The sequence below is a fragment of the Aspergillus viridinutans genome, assembly GCF_018404265.1.
Source record: "Aspergillus viridinutans IFM 47045 DNA, scaffold_5, whole genome shotgun sequence".
NCBI classification, from domain to species: Eukaryota; Fungi; Ascomycota; class Eurotiomycetes; order Eurotiales; family Aspergillaceae; genus Aspergillus; species Aspergillus viridinutans.
Window position 1 is genome coordinate 826,658 of NW_025091221.1, and position 15,977 is coordinate 842,634.

The 15,977-nt window shown below is 49.1% G+C and overlaps 7 protein-coding genes across 7 annotated transcripts; 2 read left to right on the forward strand and 5 right to left on the reverse strand.

Annotated features, from left to right (window-relative positions):
• Positions 1–159: 159 nt before the first annotated feature.
• Positions 160–1,881, reverse strand: Aspvir_007224 (tRNA (guanine-N2-)-methyltransferase; the record flags this gene model as incomplete). Its single annotated transcript, XM_043270406.1, has 5 exons — positions 160–222; positions 278–402; positions 459–664; positions 717–1,609; positions 1,768–1,881. The coding sequence occupies 5 exons, from the start codon at positions 1,879–1,881 to the stop codon at positions 160–162; spliced, it is 1,401 nt and encodes a 466-aa protein (XP_043126341.1).
• Positions 1,882–2,433: 552 nt separating this feature from the next.
• Aspvir_007225 (putative histone deacetylase SIR2) lies at positions 2,434–4,166 on the reverse strand (the record flags this gene model as incomplete). Its single annotated transcript, XM_043270407.1, has 5 exons — positions 2,434–2,616; positions 2,675–2,854; positions 2,912–3,466; positions 3,524–3,834; positions 3,914–4,166. 5 exons carry the CDS (start codon positions 4,164–4,166, stop codon positions 2,434–2,436), a joined length of 1,482 nt encoding a protein of 493 aa, XP_043126342.1.
• A 398-nt stretch (positions 4,167–4,564) lies between these two features.
• Positions 4,565–5,820, reverse strand: Aspvir_007226 (ACL4 family protein; the record flags this gene model as incomplete). The annotated part of the gene is made up of 2 exons (XM_043270408.1): positions 4,565–5,207; positions 5,264–5,820. 2 exons carry the CDS (start codon positions 5,818–5,820, stop codon positions 4,565–4,567), a joined length of 1,200 nt encoding a protein of 399 aa, XP_043126343.1.
• A 414-nt stretch (positions 5,821–6,234) lies between these two features.
• On the forward strand, positions 6,235–7,020 carry Aspvir_007227 (RWD domain-containing protein; the record flags this gene model as incomplete). Its single annotated transcript, XM_043270409.1, has 2 exons — positions 6,235–6,301; positions 6,377–7,020. The coding sequence occupies 2 exons, from the start codon at positions 6,235–6,237 to the stop codon at positions 7,018–7,020; spliced, it is 711 nt and encodes a 236-aa protein (XP_043126344.1).
• Positions 7,021–7,690: 670 nt separating this feature from the next.
• On the reverse strand, positions 7,691–8,676 carry Aspvir_007228 (LYR motif-containing protein; the record flags this gene model as incomplete). The annotated part of the gene is made up of 3 exons (XM_043270410.1): positions 7,691–8,323; positions 8,396–8,556; positions 8,628–8,676. 3 exons carry the CDS (start codon positions 8,674–8,676, stop codon positions 7,691–7,693), a joined length of 843 nt encoding a protein of 280 aa, XP_043126345.1.
• A 651-nt stretch (positions 8,677–9,327) lies between these two features.
• On the reverse strand, positions 9,328–9,905 carry Aspvir_007229 (E2 ubiquitin-conjugating protein MMS2; the record flags this gene model as incomplete). The annotated part of the gene is made up of 4 exons (XM_043270411.1): positions 9,328–9,444; positions 9,505–9,630; positions 9,688–9,767; positions 9,833–9,905. The coding sequence occupies 4 exons, from the start codon at positions 9,903–9,905 to the stop codon at positions 9,328–9,330; spliced, it is 396 nt and encodes a 131-aa protein (XP_043126346.1).
• A 1,309-nt stretch (positions 9,906–11,214) lies between these two features.
• On the forward strand, positions 11,215–15,950 carry Aspvir_007230 (putative endosomal peripheral membrane protein (Mon2); the record flags this gene model as incomplete). The annotated part of the gene is made up of 2 exons (XM_043270412.1): positions 11,215–11,325; positions 11,379–15,950. 2 exons carry the CDS (start codon positions 11,215–11,217, stop codon positions 15,948–15,950), a joined length of 4,683 nt encoding a protein of 1,560 aa, XP_043126347.1.
• Between the last annotated feature and the right edge of the window lie 27 nt (positions 15,951–15,977).

The window sequence follows — 15,977 nt, forward strand, 5'->3', positions numbered from 1 at the left end:
GTTTGTTATATCTGTTTTGATGGATGATACCTACGTCGCGTTCTATCTTGTGATGCTCTCCAACCGGACTCGAAGTTGGCTCCTATGAGGGGCGTATTATAATCCATTAAGTGACAATGATTGTGAGATGCCTTCATATTGCTAAGCAAGCTTGTTGTTTCATCGAGATACATCGCTTTCTGTGCCGGATTTAGACTTGGAGTTGGGGTTCTTCATGAAATACTGAACCTCTGTTAGTCATATACTCTCTGCAGATATAGACAAGACAGTGACTGACCTTTCTCCTGAAGGCATTGAGCTCATCAGCATACATCCCCTCGGCGTCAGCTTTCCTTCGTCCCACAGAGACGTCTGACGTCTCTCCTTCCGGGAGTCTGCGGTAAGTGATGAGGCGTCGGGACCCTAAGATGCCTAATCAGACATGGTGCTATTGCAATGCATTCTTTCCATGAACTTACAGTTGTTGAACGGCTGTACAGAGACGCACACGACCTCCAAGTTCGGATGCATCGGGATGGCCAATTCCCCTTCCTCGTCGCTGGACGTTGGCATCCACATAGCCAGCCGTCCATTTGTAACTAAGGTCTGTGAGGCGAAGTTGAGGATGTCATTCTGCATGGCCTCAAATCCATAAGGTTTCTTCGGTGCGATGTAGTCCGGCCGCCTGAAGACGCGTCAGCAAATTATGGATTGACACATCTTTGATGCGAACTTACAGATGAGCCGGAACCCCATCGATCAAAACCTCTTCCTTCCCACGCCCATCGCGAGTGCCCAGAACTCGAAGCCCTTCACGCACACCGTAAGGAGGATCACAAATGATGCCATCTAGGAACTGACTGGAGCGGAGAGGTGTATTTGTCAGATCGGAAGTAAAGACATCCACGAATTTGCTCTGAGAGCCGTATTGTTGGAAATTTGACAATACTCCCATCGGTTTACCCTTCCCCATCTCTTTGCCGCGAAAGCTACGTCCGTCAATGTCCGAGCCGAGAGTCAGGGCGCCAAAGTGCGCAGCAGCAACGCAGAAGCTTCCTGTTCCCACAAACGGATCAAAGAACAGCTTCCCGGGCGCTGCATGGGCCATATTAGCCGTGACTAGGCTCAACTCAGCATCCATCGATGTGGTGCTGATATACCGGCGCTTCTTAAGGTCGTACTTGTTGACGACCTCCCGGCTGCTATTAGCAACCCAGCGTCCGAAAAAGATCTTCTGCGGAGTTTGTAATTCAGCCGGCCGTGTTGTACTTGAAGAGGTCGTCGTCTTTGAGGTTGCAACGTCTGGGATATACTCCTCTAGCACCCAGAAATCCTCATCTGGGTTCTTCATCCGAATGGGACCCTGGAAGTCAAGATAGGCGAACGACTGGATAATGTCTCGTTTCTCTTCATTACTCCGCTTTCCAGCAAAGCTCTCGATGGTAAAACGAAATGATACATCCTTGTAGTCGTTCCAGCGATGCTGGGTCCGCCTGCGGACGTCGCTATGAACTTCTTCATAGTTAGTGCCTTGGGCCCAGAGCTCGAAGATATCCTTTGCTAGGATACTACGAACAATAAGTCCGCGTGCAGCTTCCTCATTTGCCAGCTTGACAAGGCAATATGGTGACTGCTCTTTCGGTCAGCTGTGCATGTAATGATATATTTCTGTCGAACGATGGAGGCGCGGGGAACAAAAAAAAATCCAACCTGAACCCGCCCAAGATCATTACGATCCGACATGGAAGGTGAACCGCGGTCAGGGGGAAATATGAGAAGAGCACCTACAAATTCATTGTAAGAAATAGTCTCAAGGTCAATTTCAGCCAGAGCTGCCAGTGCTTGGATCTCCGGCCGTCGAAAACTTTCGTGCACTTGAGCGAAGCGGATCAAGTATTCCATTGCGATGCAACCAGGCCAGGATGCGGCCTTTGCTTCTGGATAGACAATGAAAGGACAATCAATTACTCCTAAGTTTGCATGAGTAGGTAAGGATGAATCCAGTCCAGCCTTGGCTGTATGGTGCGTCAAATGGTGATTGCGTCGACTTTGATGACTTTTGTTCGATTCTTCTACTTTTGCCGCGAAACGGAACCTGCTAACTATCGGCCCAACCCACACTGCAGGGAATGCGCAGAAAAATGAGCACAATACGCTACAACAACTCGTCTCGGTGCGAAAAGTCATATTGATTACTAGAAAACAACTTCAATGACCTTAAGGACTCTATTCTTGGAGAGGGGTTCGCTTCTTGCCAGCTCCAGCTCTTATGTCCTTTGTAAAACAGTGAAATAAATGACAAACATATCCCTTACTGAAGTTGACCTTCAGTATAACCTTGTATAACCTCTGACAGACGATACCGCAAGATGCGAATATTAGAATAAACCCACAGACCTGCGCCATCCCCAAACCGATAGACAGTAACAAAATAACCATGACAAGACTCCGCCGCTATGCGCCCACAACCTTAAATTCATATCGTGAATCATATCCTTCAACACGAGTAATCTCAACCTTCTCATCAAGGGGTATCATGTCATGTTTCAAGTCCCAACCGGCCCGACGAGACAACTCGGAGACTACAACATCGCAATCACCCAAGAGGTCAATATCGAAGCACGTATGCGTCACAGGCTACACAATGGGTCAGTTCCAAGGCGAGCAATGTCCATGGGATTGGAGCGTAGCGTACAGTACGAGAAATGTAGATCTGAGGGACACGGCGTGGGAGAACACCCGGCACTTCGGCCACAGGTGCTACTTTCAACGATGTACCAATCACGATGACCAAGTCCACTTTATCGCGGTCATGATGAAGCAGACGACGGCCAAACTCGTCGGGCAAGTCCTCGCCAAAGAATGTAATGTCAGGCTAGATAACAATTAGCTGTCAGTTGCCATTAGGATCTCAATGATAGTTGACGCTCACCTTCATAACGCCAGGAGTGGGAATCTCGTAATCTTCCTCCTCAGAACTGTCCTCGCCGTCCTTCTTCCTGCTCTTATGCGTTCCGTTGGACAGCCGTTTGCGTTTGAGCCCCTGCGGCTTCAAAGAATCGTCTTCGAGCCTCTCTTTGCAAGCGATGCATTCGGGCACAATGCCTCTTTTGATGTCGCTGAGAATCTCTTCGCCTTTCACTTTGTGACGACACTTGACGCACGTAGCTGTCGCGAAAGAGCCATGACATTGCAGAATTTTCTCCGGCATAATACCTGCGTTGGCCTCGATGTTGTCGATGTTTTGAGTATAATTGGTCAATAGTTTCCCTTGATCCTGAAGGAGCTTGATGAACGCATGAGTGGGAGAGAACTTCTTCTCCGTGGGCAATATATCCTTCGCGACTGAAAAGAAAATATTTGGATCATCCCGGAACACATGAATATCAAAAACCTCCTGAGGGTCACTTAGCCCCAGGTGTTCTAACTGAGCATAGAGTCCGGTGTCTTTCGAACGAAAATCGGGGATTCCAAGACTCGTGGAGATCTTGCGAAATTGTCAGTGCCAAATTAGCCAAACCAGCACCTTGATCTGAAAACCTACACCTGCGCCAGTCAACACAATGATATTCTTGGATTCCCTGAGCAACCGGACGGCATCGTCAATTGTATTGTATTGAGGAAGCTTCGGCCGCCTCGAGAATTCACGCGAAATCCCGATCGCAAGAAGAGGGTGATATGCTTCATCCAGGGCCCCTTCCAGGAAAGCTGGAGGCATAATTCCAAACGCAGTACATAACTTCTTCGCGGTGACTGTATCACGAGCGATCGTTTCCTCAACGAATGCGGCCTTTCCGATTTCATGCAGTCGTTCGCGATAAGCAATGGCTTCTTCCAGAGTGCAAGCACCCGGCACTGATCAAGATCATGGTTAGTGGAAAGACACTACTGAAGGGGAGTGGCATGTATAAGCCAGGCGCATAAAGGATCTTACCGCCGTCGCGAAGTTGCTCATCCTTCAGTACTTGAATCGCATCTTCGTACAGGGACTGGGCTTCCCATTCCTCCCCAGAGTCATCGCTGTCGGTCTCGTACTCAGAATGAGATGTCTCGCCCACCACAGCAGCCTTATATTCGGCCTTGATCGTCCCTTCCGTCTCCACGGCTGCCATATCAACGGCTTCCACTTCGACCACCGGATCCTTCAACGACGCGCTCTCCCCGCCGGGCACTGATATTACGTCCATCCTGAATAAAGATTGGACACTTCCAGCTGCCTCTACCTTATGAGGGACCTTCACTCACATTGAGCTTTTTGCCACTCAAAGCCGATCGCTGGGATAAATTTGGTTCTGGGTATCTCGGGGTAAAGCGGTCGGAGTGGACTTAATCCGATTCCGACTCCGATATTGATTGACAAAGAAGTCAGGGATCATTGATATAGCAAGCACTTGAGACTGGCGTTTACTGGTCCAAGACTGGTCCACAACAGGCTTGGGCAGTCGTCGAATTAAACACTGCGATGTTAATGAAAACCCCCTTTGTTAATGGAGACAAATCCAGTGTGGCTTCTGTGCATTAATAAATCATCTCTATTGGTATCATGACAGATATTCATCAAACATATATGACTTGTAACTTTTTATCAATCCGCCATCTCGTGGTCTTCATCTGACTCGCCCTCAATCTCATCTTCCCAATCCCCTTCCTCCCCTTCGGCATCCTCTGCGTTGCTGTCATCTTCCGTATCCTCGCCTATTTCTTTGTTCATCTCTTCAACCAGCTCAAGAGCATGCTCCTTCAGTCTTTCGTCTTCGTACTGGACCAGGTCGTAGAGGGTTAAACTCTGTTTCAACCACTCGCGACTGGCGACAAGGGAAGCTAGTCGCTGTGACTCGGGCGATGCTTCTGCTTCTGCGTCCTTGGGGGCCTCTCGCTTCTCCGCGAGAAGATAAAGGCACCAGCCACCCAGGTACCATGCTTCCACGCTCTGGTCATCTTCCAGAATTAAACGTTCCAAGACTTCGAGTGCTTCCAATTCCATTGCAACCTCCATGAGTAGACGCGCAAGACTGACTCGAGTTGCAAACTCCGGAACCTTTGGATCTTCAGGAGGCAAGTCTTTCCATAGCTCAAGACTTCGGGAGAGTGCGGCTCGGGCATCGTCTTGTCGTAATTGGGATATCCTGACGGATGCTAGTGTCTGGAGGACTTCAGGCGCTTGAGGATCAACCAAGAGAGCTTCCGTTATGAGAGATTCGCACTGGTTTTCGGCATCTTCTTCCCAACTGGAGGCTGTTAGATTATTCCAAGAATGAATATGTCTGGGTAAGATGCTACTCACGAGAGATCTGTCATATAGATTTCAGCTACTCCGCAGAGTGCGTTCGCCATCTTCTTCTTCTTTTCTGCCAACTCAGCAGCAGCCTGAGGGTCCTGCTTTTCCTCCAACTGCTGGATGATTGTTCTTAGAGCCGAAACACCTTTCTCAAACCACTGAACACTATCCTTCCCTCCAGCTTCGCTCAATTGAGCCAGCCATAAAAACTTCTCAGCACCACCCCCATCGGACTCGGGTATTGCGCCATTCGGGTCGAGCTCCACCGCACGTAAAAAGCATTCCCTCGCAGCACTGATATCCCCGAGTTCGACATAAATCTCGCCAATAGTGTTCAGGGCTGATAGTTGACTGGGAGAATTGGCGGGCGCCGAACTGAAAGCCTGCTGAGCTGCTGCAAGCGCTGCATCTGCTTGTCCCGTTTGAAGCAAGACGACCGCTTGCTCAAGGAGTGTCGCAGGGTCCTCGTTCATTTTCTGTTTGGATACTGAACCGCCAGCTCGGAGAACGGACTTTTCGCGCGACTTCGAAGCCTTCTTCTTGTGAGGTCTAGATTTGCCCATGGTATCTTATTGGGCTGGTATGTCTTGAACGTACTGTGGAATTCTTCGCGAATAGAAGAGGTCAGTTTCGAATTATATAGATTATCATAACAAGTATCCAACAACGTGGGCTCTGTCGAGTTTGTAGTATTTCACATACGCGGAGAAGCATTCAAATTATTCCCTTTTTTGGATGAAATAATTTTGGTCGTTTCTTATCTGTTTGCCTGGTTTGCATGCGGGACCGCAAGATCGTCTATGGGTGCACTCCAAGCTTGAGAATAGCTGTCAAATGAGTATACTTTAAGTCTTCTGGGGTCAGGGCTCTTGTACTAATTCGAACGTCCGAGTGTTTGCACTACTGTCCTTACTGTGCATCCGTTTGCGAAAACCAACTCGCAATACCCCACCAACCACTAGCACATTTGAAGCAGAATGGGCCGCGAAGAGCAGGTCGAGGAGCGCGAGGTGCTCGACTCCATTTTCCCCGAAGAGATTACAGGTTGGGCTTCAGCTGTCTTGGTTCGCAGTTGCGATCTTGAATGCGCTCAGCCGCTGATGGTGAATTGACACTCAGATATTTCCGACACCGCATACCGGATATCGATTAATTTAGAGACGCCCGAAAATGACGTCCGAGATGGGGAAGAAACCGAGCAGCCAGTCCTGATTCTTCAGGTATCATACCCACCAGAATATCCCGACGTTGCCCCGGACCTTGACCTCTCGACCCCTCCAAATGCACCCAAGCACCGTCTGCTAGACATCCAGGAGGATCGTGATCGGCTTCTTGAAGCCTTACAGCCAACTATCGAGGAAAACTTGGGAATGGCTATGGTCTTCACTCTGGTCAGCACCTTGAAAGACAGTGCCGAACTACTCATGGCTGAACGGGCGAACGCTGTCCTGGCCGCGAAGGAGATGGAAGCTGCGAAGGCAGAAGAGGAGGAGAATCGGAAATTCCAGGGCACAGCGGTGACTCCTGAAACATTTTTAGAGTGGCGGGAGAGGTTTAGAAAAGAAATGGAGGAAAAGGAGCAGAGGGAGCGCGAGGAGAAAGAGGCGGACGAAAAGAGGCCAAAGAAGACACCGGTCAAAGAAGAGAAGAAGCTTACTGGCAGGCAATTATGGGAGAGAGGTTTGGCAGGGAAAGCAGACTATGATGAGGACGATGAGGATGCTATTCCGGCCGCTGTTGAGAAGATGAAAATTACTGCATGAAGAAGTGCTTTGTCTTAACAGAGTGCTGGTATATCTGGACTGATTTGCTCCAGCATTCACCTGTACATATCTGGTTTTAACATCTAAAGAACACTTGCTGCGAGTAGCGCTGGACACTTTGAATAATCACGCATGTGATAACCTCACTGATGACTTTGTAGATGGTTGAAATATTCGACCTAAAGACATTGTGGTATCCGTATAATTCGTACCATGTCATAATTGGGCTATCTGGCTGTCCCCCAGGACGAAACCTATGATTGGAACCGGGATAGACTGGCCGATCAAATCAACAGATTTAGTCACTTGCTCATACCGCAAGATGCAACAAGGGTAGTAGAGCTGGTTGTCCCTAGTCTCTCTAAGGATTGATCACCCATTTTCATGTTCAAAACACTTAGAGCAACGCCCTAAACGTCCGCATCACGAACTATGGGGGTTAATAGTCGGCCCATGTTTACCACTCAGCATCATGGACATTTCGATGCTGTTCGAATTGTCGCACAAGCAAGCTGCTCCGGTGACAGACTATCAGTTGAGCTCACTGCAGCTGAACGAGACGGCAATCTCTGGTGTAGTAGATGAGGTTGTGGAGCTTCGCAGAGCGCAAACTTTACAACATAAAGAGAGGCCTTGGAAAAAAGGAAGACCGCTTTTCTGATTCAACCCTTCATCTTTGGGTTGACCCCTGTGTTTTTTCTTCCGCAGCCAATTTGCGCTCCGCAAGGACGACTTGCCACATCGCCTCGGCAAGCTCCTTATTCTTTAAATCTGACTCCTTTAGCTGCGTGTTCACCTCGGTCAAAGCTTTCTTGATTTCTGCAGCCCATGTCTCTGTCTCTGGCCGACCAAGAGTCAATTGGTCCCACTCATCCTCGTCTTTGGCGAATAGTATTTCAACACCGAGCTTTTCCCGGCGCTCTATCCGACGCCAGCGCTTATCGAGTTTCGTCCGAATAACTCCGCTCAGATTCTTGGGCTGGGGCTTCTTGATGCGCAGAAAAGGGATTCCCCGTGCACTGACGAGCACAGGAACCCGGCGTCTTCCATTCACCATGGGTCGGGGCCGGGAAAGGATGGGAGTGGCGTCCGGATGCCTTCGGGCAGTCATTTCTTGAAAGCGCCTCGATTCTTCTTTCTTGAGTTCTCTCTTGGATAAAGGCCTTGGTTGAACGGTGCAAGCTAGTGCTTTCTGGAACTCAGTGGTCTGTTTTTTAATCGATTGGCTCTCCAGAACTAGTGTCGCAACACGGTAGCGGTCATGTTCATTGCCCTGAGACGCTGAACGTAGTAAGTCGAGAGCCTGGCAGATTGAACGGATAGTGTATTAGTGGTAATGTCACGGAAGACGACACTGAGTGACTGAGAGCCGTACCTCATATCCAGCTTTCAGGGCATTGACAGTTTGTGACGGACTTTGCAGATTCTTGTACTTATGGAATTTTTGCTGGATTAGCGACTTGGATGGCTGGAGCTCAGGTACTGCACCTGGCAATCTGCTGCACTGGCGGAGGAGTGCTCGATACAGTGCCAGACCTAGAGACGACTGGTTAGCATGTGCCAGATATGCCTCTCAATAGTAAAAAATCATCTGATATGGTACTCACAAGCATATCGATGCGTCCCGGAGGATTTTGGGACGATGAGTCGATGCATAGCTTGATCAATTTGACATACTAAAGAATGATTTGCTTTCTTTTAATCTCCAGAACATGTGATTATGGACAAGATAATGATGTCGACTAAGATCACGTGATGTGCATTGAGCTATATAGGATGCTTGACATCCGGATATCGTTCAGAAACATATTTGGAAGATCCCTTTCATCTATCAGTGTACTTTTCACCCATTATCAAGCCATCTTGTGGGGAGCCGTCGTTACACTCTCCATGCATTTTTCCCCTGATGTCTGACATTCGGAAGCATGTCTGGTCCCATTGTCTAGGTCTATATGTTGGACGCAAATAACCGCTGACTGAAAGATTGAATATGAAGCCACATTACTCTCATAGTCGCTGTTACCAGGTTAGAGTCAGATATAAACTGTGGCACGTTTCACATTTTGATTGCCTGAAAAATGGGCTTCTAACGAAACCTCGCCAATACCTGCCGATATGCATAGACTGTACACGCTCTAGAACTCAATTGTGGTAAGGAGAGAGACCTAACGTAAGAACCGACCTGTTACTCCAATGATCATTGCCTGATCCATGTACAAGGCGATAGACTCAGAAGTTGGTGCCTTCTGGGGGCTGGGGAAGCTTCTTGTGTTGCGGTAGGGCCATGTATCTGAGCGATTGGTTAGTTTACTCTCGGAAGGTAAATGAAAGGTCGAATACTCGCCTTCTGATCTCAAGTAGGATCGTCTCCATGGTATATTCCCGTTTCCACTGGGCCAGACAGGGGAGTTTGGCGGGATCGACCTAAGCGACAATTAGGAGATATCCTTATTGATTGGAGAAGTAGTGGGCCAAGATTCATACTTTTCCCGTTTTCTGGTCGACGCATGGGATGTTGACGCGCGAAATGAATTGGATAGTTGGGGGGTTATCAGGATAGTCAGGACCGCAATGGATCTGGACACTGTATATCCGATTCTCGTGGACGCTCTAATTTTCTTAGATCAGCTGGCTTGTAGGTTTGACAATCGGAAGAAGAGGACAAACATGGGGTGGGCCAAGGATGGTGCCGTTCCAATTGCTCATCATCATATCCTCGCCATCCGCAAGACCGTAGGAGCAGGCCTCTAAATTGGAAAACATCATGATATCAGTGGGGTGATGCGTCATGACAGACTGGTCGCATGCTCACCTGCTCCCAAGCCCTTCTCTCCCTTTTCAAGCTCCTCAAGAAGCCTGAAGTTTCTTGGGATTTTTGCGGCCATTGCAGTGACAGTTGTTGATGACGGGACAATACGAGTTATGTACTCCGACAAAAAGTTGTTGGAGAGAGCGAGATTATCCTACCTTATCAAGGCGGGAGGAAGAGGGGCACTCTGAAATGCACTACTTATTTTGGTTAGCCTGTGTGCCTGAGGTAACCGTCACAACTGCCTTGATTTCAAGAAGAGTCATCTCACGTGATGATAACGCCAGCCAGATGTATCACGTGGGGCCGCCATATCCACCGATGTCTTGGCATTCCCTGGAGAAGCCACCTAGTACCAGATAGAGCTATCTATCCCAGTAACGGTGTATGTGGATCAACACGATTGCATTGTCTTTGCTGAGTGGCTGCAACGCAATTATCTTTTCCTCTACTCCTTGACGACTCATGGCTGTTATTTGGGACGTAAAGTGCTGAGTTCTGTTTCAATCTGGAATTTCTTAGTCTCCTGACAATCCACTAAATGCTCCATGAACGAATAACAGCCAACGCCTGATCGCCAGTAGGAGAAAAGTCAAGGAGATATTCCTCGGACCGGTAGCGTTGGGCATGGTGCGACTGTACACACTGATCGGAAATGTCCTCGCAGTTCTTGCAAACAGAACTCTTGAATCTGATTCAGGAGTCCAAACGGAAGAATTCTGACTTGCGAAATGTTTGCTTCCCATCTATTAGAGGAGGTTACATGAAATCCACGCTTACTGACGGCCTAGGCTGCTGAGGAGTCACTGAATGATTTGAAGGGGTTGCCTTCAACTTCCGAGGCTCAGATATCTGCTGGTGGGTGTCAAGCAATGCCATACGTCGCCCTTGTTGCTGCTTGGGAAGATTACTGAGTACCCAAGAGATCTGGTGCGCAAACCTAGATTTGTCGATCCATTTATCTTAGCTTGCCATAGTCGACATGCAAAGCTTGCCGGAATCGGAGTTGTCTGCTTGCAGAGACTTGTGGCTTCACGGTGTCTACCTTCTGAGAGGCTGAAGGATGTCCTTGGAGGGTTGAAAGAGACGACTAGCCTGAGTAAGCAGTCAAAGCTGATAATCCTTCAAATCACTAACTCATCCAGGCCTGGATATCCAACTCAAAATTTTGCAGTCTCTGCCCTCACTTTTGCAGCATTATTCCAATGACCTAGGAGGAGAGCTTCTTGCAAGTACATTAGAAATATGCGCTACGCTGCAAGCTAGCAAAACCCTTGCGGTATCTAGCACAGCGGCGGCCACACTACAGCAGTTAGTAGTGTCGACATTCGAACGAGTTGCTGAAGAAGACAGTTAGAATTTACCTTCGTTTGGCCTGGCTTAATATGTTTGCTGACTTATCTTCAGAAACTCTCGATGAAGGCAAGCCACGAGTGACAATCAAGCTTGAAGCTGACTCTGTGAACATCGGGTACTCTGCATACGATGCATTGCGGGTAAGCATCACACTCCTACGCGTATTCGGACTTCATTGACATAGCGCGTAAAGGTCTTGGATGACCTGTGCCGGCTTGTAGATGGCGAGCAATTGCATTTTCTGCGTATCAAGTCACTCTCTCAAACATTCACATTGGAACTCATCGAGAGCGTTCTCACTAACAGCGGACACTTATTTGTTGGTCATGCGGAGCTCACGCATGTCTTGCGGACTCGGCTCATGCCAATGACAGTCAGGTACCTCTCTGAGAGGCACGGCTTTGCCCTTACCAGTCGCGTTGCTCGGATTCTTCTTATACTTCTCAAGCGTCACATGTCTCTTCTGACAGCGGAATGCGAGATGGCTCTTGGGTTGCTGACTCACCTTCTCGAACCTGACGGAACGTCGCCTTGGAAAAGAGTACTCTGTATGGAAGTTTTCAGAGGGCTTTATGCCGAGCCGGGGCTAGTTCGGCTCATCTATTCTCTATATGACGGAGAAGACAACAGGAAGAATATTCTCAGGGATCACATGGCCGCTCTCGTTCGTCTAGCGTCTGAGAAGCCTTCGTTAATTGGAGTCAGCAGTCGTTCAACTGTACCCTTGCGAGCTGAACATACACGATCCATAACAGAAGAGCAGATAACACTTGAAGCCGGCGGAGTTGCTGGGGTTATTGGGGCCACTGGCCCTTCTACTGAGACTAGTTTCCAGGGAATTAGCTGTCAGTGGAGCACAGTCCGCACGCCGTACATCGAACTGCTGGACAAGACCGATCCGCCATCTCCCCCTGACACATACATCTACAGCCTAGTGCTCAATTGTATTACCTCATTTGCAGAAGGGCTGGCAAAATTCATACTTCCATCAACTGTCCCAGACTCAAAGCAGAAGCGGAGAAGTCGGATTACGAGCCCCGACAAAAGCATTTCTACTGGGCCTGCACATGATCTTCAGAGGATGGATTCCGGCAAAACTATACACAGATCGAATTCCAAGAAACTCGCGATGCCCCTTAATCCCTTGGACCTAGATTCTCACCCTCAATTGACAGCAATCAAGGCCTGCGCCGGCATCATTGAGAATTGCTGGCCTGCTATACTTGCAACCTGTTCCACATTTCTCTACGCTTCGTTGGATGAAGAATACTATCACAACCTTGTTCGATCTTTCCAGAAGCTCGCTCATGTTGCCGGTCTTCTCAGACTGTCCGTTCCGCGGGACGCTTTTTTAACTACTCTAGCGAAGGCTACAATGCCAGCTGACGTGGCTGGTGCTTCGACTGCAGCTGTCTCAGATTCCCACAGCATTACCGCCATGGATGAAAAACGCAAGCGCGGCGCGGTGACCCTTGTTAGCTCCCCATTTCCTGCGGACGGTCCGAAAGCATCTGCAGACATTGCTTCCTTGTCACTAAGCACCAGAAATCTTCTGTGCCTGCGTGCTCTCTTGAATCTGGGGATTGCCCTCGGTCCCACTTTAGACCAGCCGGCCTGGTCGATCATTCTCGGAACGCTGCAGGATGTAGATTTACTCATCGGCATGGCCTCAAGCCAAACAAATAACTCTATTAATAATGCGGGGGGTGTGTCGGGCGATATGTCTAAAGCCAGCCTCGGGTCAGAAATTACAGCTGTTCAAGCAGCCTCTGCGAAATTGTTCGAGAGCACTGGTGACTACCCGAGCGATTCGTTCGACGGTTTGCTGATTGCTCTCCTTGATCTCTCCGGCATGACTGAGGAGCTAGTTATAGATGAGCCATCTGACTCGTCACCGTCGCAAAAGCACATCGGTCGGGCACGGAGGAACAACCGGGGTGTGTCCTTTATGGTCGAAAAGTCCAGAGTGCGGGATGAAGAACTGAACTTTGTCTTGGACAAAGCAAAAGAGCTCGCCCAAGCAAACCTTGAACGCTTGTCGTCGTTGGCCGACTCCGACCGTGGCGTCTGGCAGCTGCTCACTGAGAGGTTGATTGCCACCGCCGCGAACCCAGAGATAAGCCAGAGACTTCGTCTAAAAGCGAATGGTGTACTCAGCTATGTCGTATATGAGACTATGAAACAGAGAGACAATGCTGATGATTCAGTCCGAAACGCACGTCATATCAGAAACCTGGAAACTCTGAACATGCAAGTTTCCACGCTCTATTCGGTTAACGCTTGCATGCCAGGGTTACCACCATCTACCTCCGTCATAGAGATTCATGAGCAGAGTCTGGAGACATTGAAGAGTATCCTGGAGCAGTATGCAGAGTCTTTCAATGATGCATGGACGCTTGTCTTCAGTCTGATATCCAGTGTTTTCGGAGACGTTTCCAACGGCCAGAGTGCGACAGCGCCAGGAGATACCTCTGGCAGGGCGCGTGACACACGCTCGGTAGCCAATTCGCCTCGGCTCGTTCGTGCGGCGTACAAATCTCTGCAGTTAGTCGCTTCTGATTTTATCGCTCTCTTGCCACGCCAATGTCGGTTGGACCTCGTGAATTCATTGTCCCGTTTCGCTTTACAGCAAGAGGACTTCAATATCTCATTGACAACGACATCATCTTTCTGGAATGTCTCTGATTTTCTGCAAGGGCAAATTGAGGAATTCTGCATTGAGTCGCATGTTGAACTCTCAGTCAGCGAGGAGACACTTTCGATCCTTGCAAGAGGTGATGAACCCTCAGTCTCACGAAATGCCCTGTGGCTGCTGCTTCTGCTTAGGATCGTAAGCCTTGCCAGGGATAGCAGGCTGGAGATCAGAAACTGCGCGATTCAAACACTTCTAAGGATTTTTGATGCGTACGGGCAACAACTTTCGCCCAAGGCATGGCGTCTGTGTCTGAATCGTGTTTTGTTCCTAATGGTTGAGGCCGTCGAACTTGAACTCGCAAATTCTCGGACAGCGGAGAAGGCCAGGAGCTCTGAGGTGCTTCAGTCTTGGATAGAAACAGCAGTTGTCACGATCAAGGGTTTTTCCAATCTGATAACTACATTTTTCGAGCCTATTGTCGGTGACGATGCCTTTGACGCTTCCTGGGAACGACTCCTGGGACATTTCCACAAGCTTATCAGCTCAAACTTCCTGGAGCTAAGTGAAGCAGTATTCTCCAGTCTGGCAAACATCCTTCTTCGTGCGCAGACGACAAATAATATGAGTAAGAAGGCTCTCGAACTCGCTTGGTCGCTGTGGGTTGCTGGCCATCCTGCTAGCAGGGAGGACATGATTGACCTCGAACGCCCAAATCAGGAGGCATCATCTGCATACTTGCAGGCATTTCAGCAGTTGTATCGCCTCTATAAGGACGATATAGGAGACGACCATATTGAGCATATTCTCCATCATTTGCGCCTCCTCGCTTGGAACTCCATCTCCCCTCGTTATTCGCCGGATGTGGATCGGGTTTCGGATCTACAAGCAATTATCATTGAGTGTGTGAAATTGCTGTGTTCAGACAAGCCGGAGGCTCAGCCGAGGATCGTTTTCTGTCTCGCTGACTTCGTCGATTCCGCATTGACGAAATGGTCCCCAGATTCAGAGCCGAGAAGGCCAACCTTTGTTGCGTTCTCGAAAAGCGCGGTCGAGCTCCTGGGCTGGTATATTGCTGCCTTTGGTATCAGGAAAGATATTTTCTCCAATGGCTCTCTATCCTCTGCCTTGGACCATCTTGGAAACCCAATTGTTCAAAGATACGAGTGGGCAGGAAAAGACCGAGATCCCAGTTTATGGCAGAAATCGACCACTGCAGTGCTGGATATTCTCTATGTGGCGGTTCCGTACGTCGAAAAGCAATACGAAAACGCAAATTTGGAAGAGATATCGCGGTTCTGGAAGTGTGTGGTAGACATTGCGAACGGCATTGCCTCTGCGAAAGGTTATCGAAACGGTTCAATTCCTACAGCAAAAATCCACGCAGACGAAACCTTCGACATCGATGCTATGAACAAGCTCAAGTCCATTATCATTCCATCTCTAGGCGCATCCATCATTCCAGACAATATTAGACGCCAATTCGCACGTACGATATTCGACTCGTCTTTCATCTACCAACAACAGCGTTTCGGCGCTCCTATCAAGTATTCAGAGAAGGAGCCTTTGCAGGGTCTATATGATATCCGGCCTGGCCGAACCTTTGACCCACCGCCAACTCCACGCGCTCGGATGGCATACGTTCTGATCGACACGCTATTTGAGCTCGCATCAGCCCCCCAGCGTGAAACCTCGCCCAGAAATGATGATACATCCAGACAAGAGACAGGCAATACGGAGCAAACGACAGCCCGCGTTCTACTCTCGCGCTCTGTCTCCCCGTATCTCATACTCCGATGCGCCGTGTCCCTGAAGGCATACATTGCGGATCAGCCACTCCGTGGACTCATGCCGCAGCCCACGCCGGCGCGCAGGGCGCTCCTACATCTTCTCCGCGGCATGATCGATTTGCGGAGCGAACCAACTGCCATTCCTGCTCCTCCTATGATCAGGACAGTGAGCATGTCATCCGGCGACTCAAGCCAGGCTGGAAATGAGCATCACAAGAAACATCTGGAATGGATATACCCACTCATTGTGAAGGCGGTGCAGGTCGCTGGGAGGGAAAAAGATGACGGAGAGGTTCTCCAGGTTCTTGGAGCGGTTTTAGATCGGGTCGGCAACGATATTTAATTTGCATACTTTGCATTTTACGCTGTG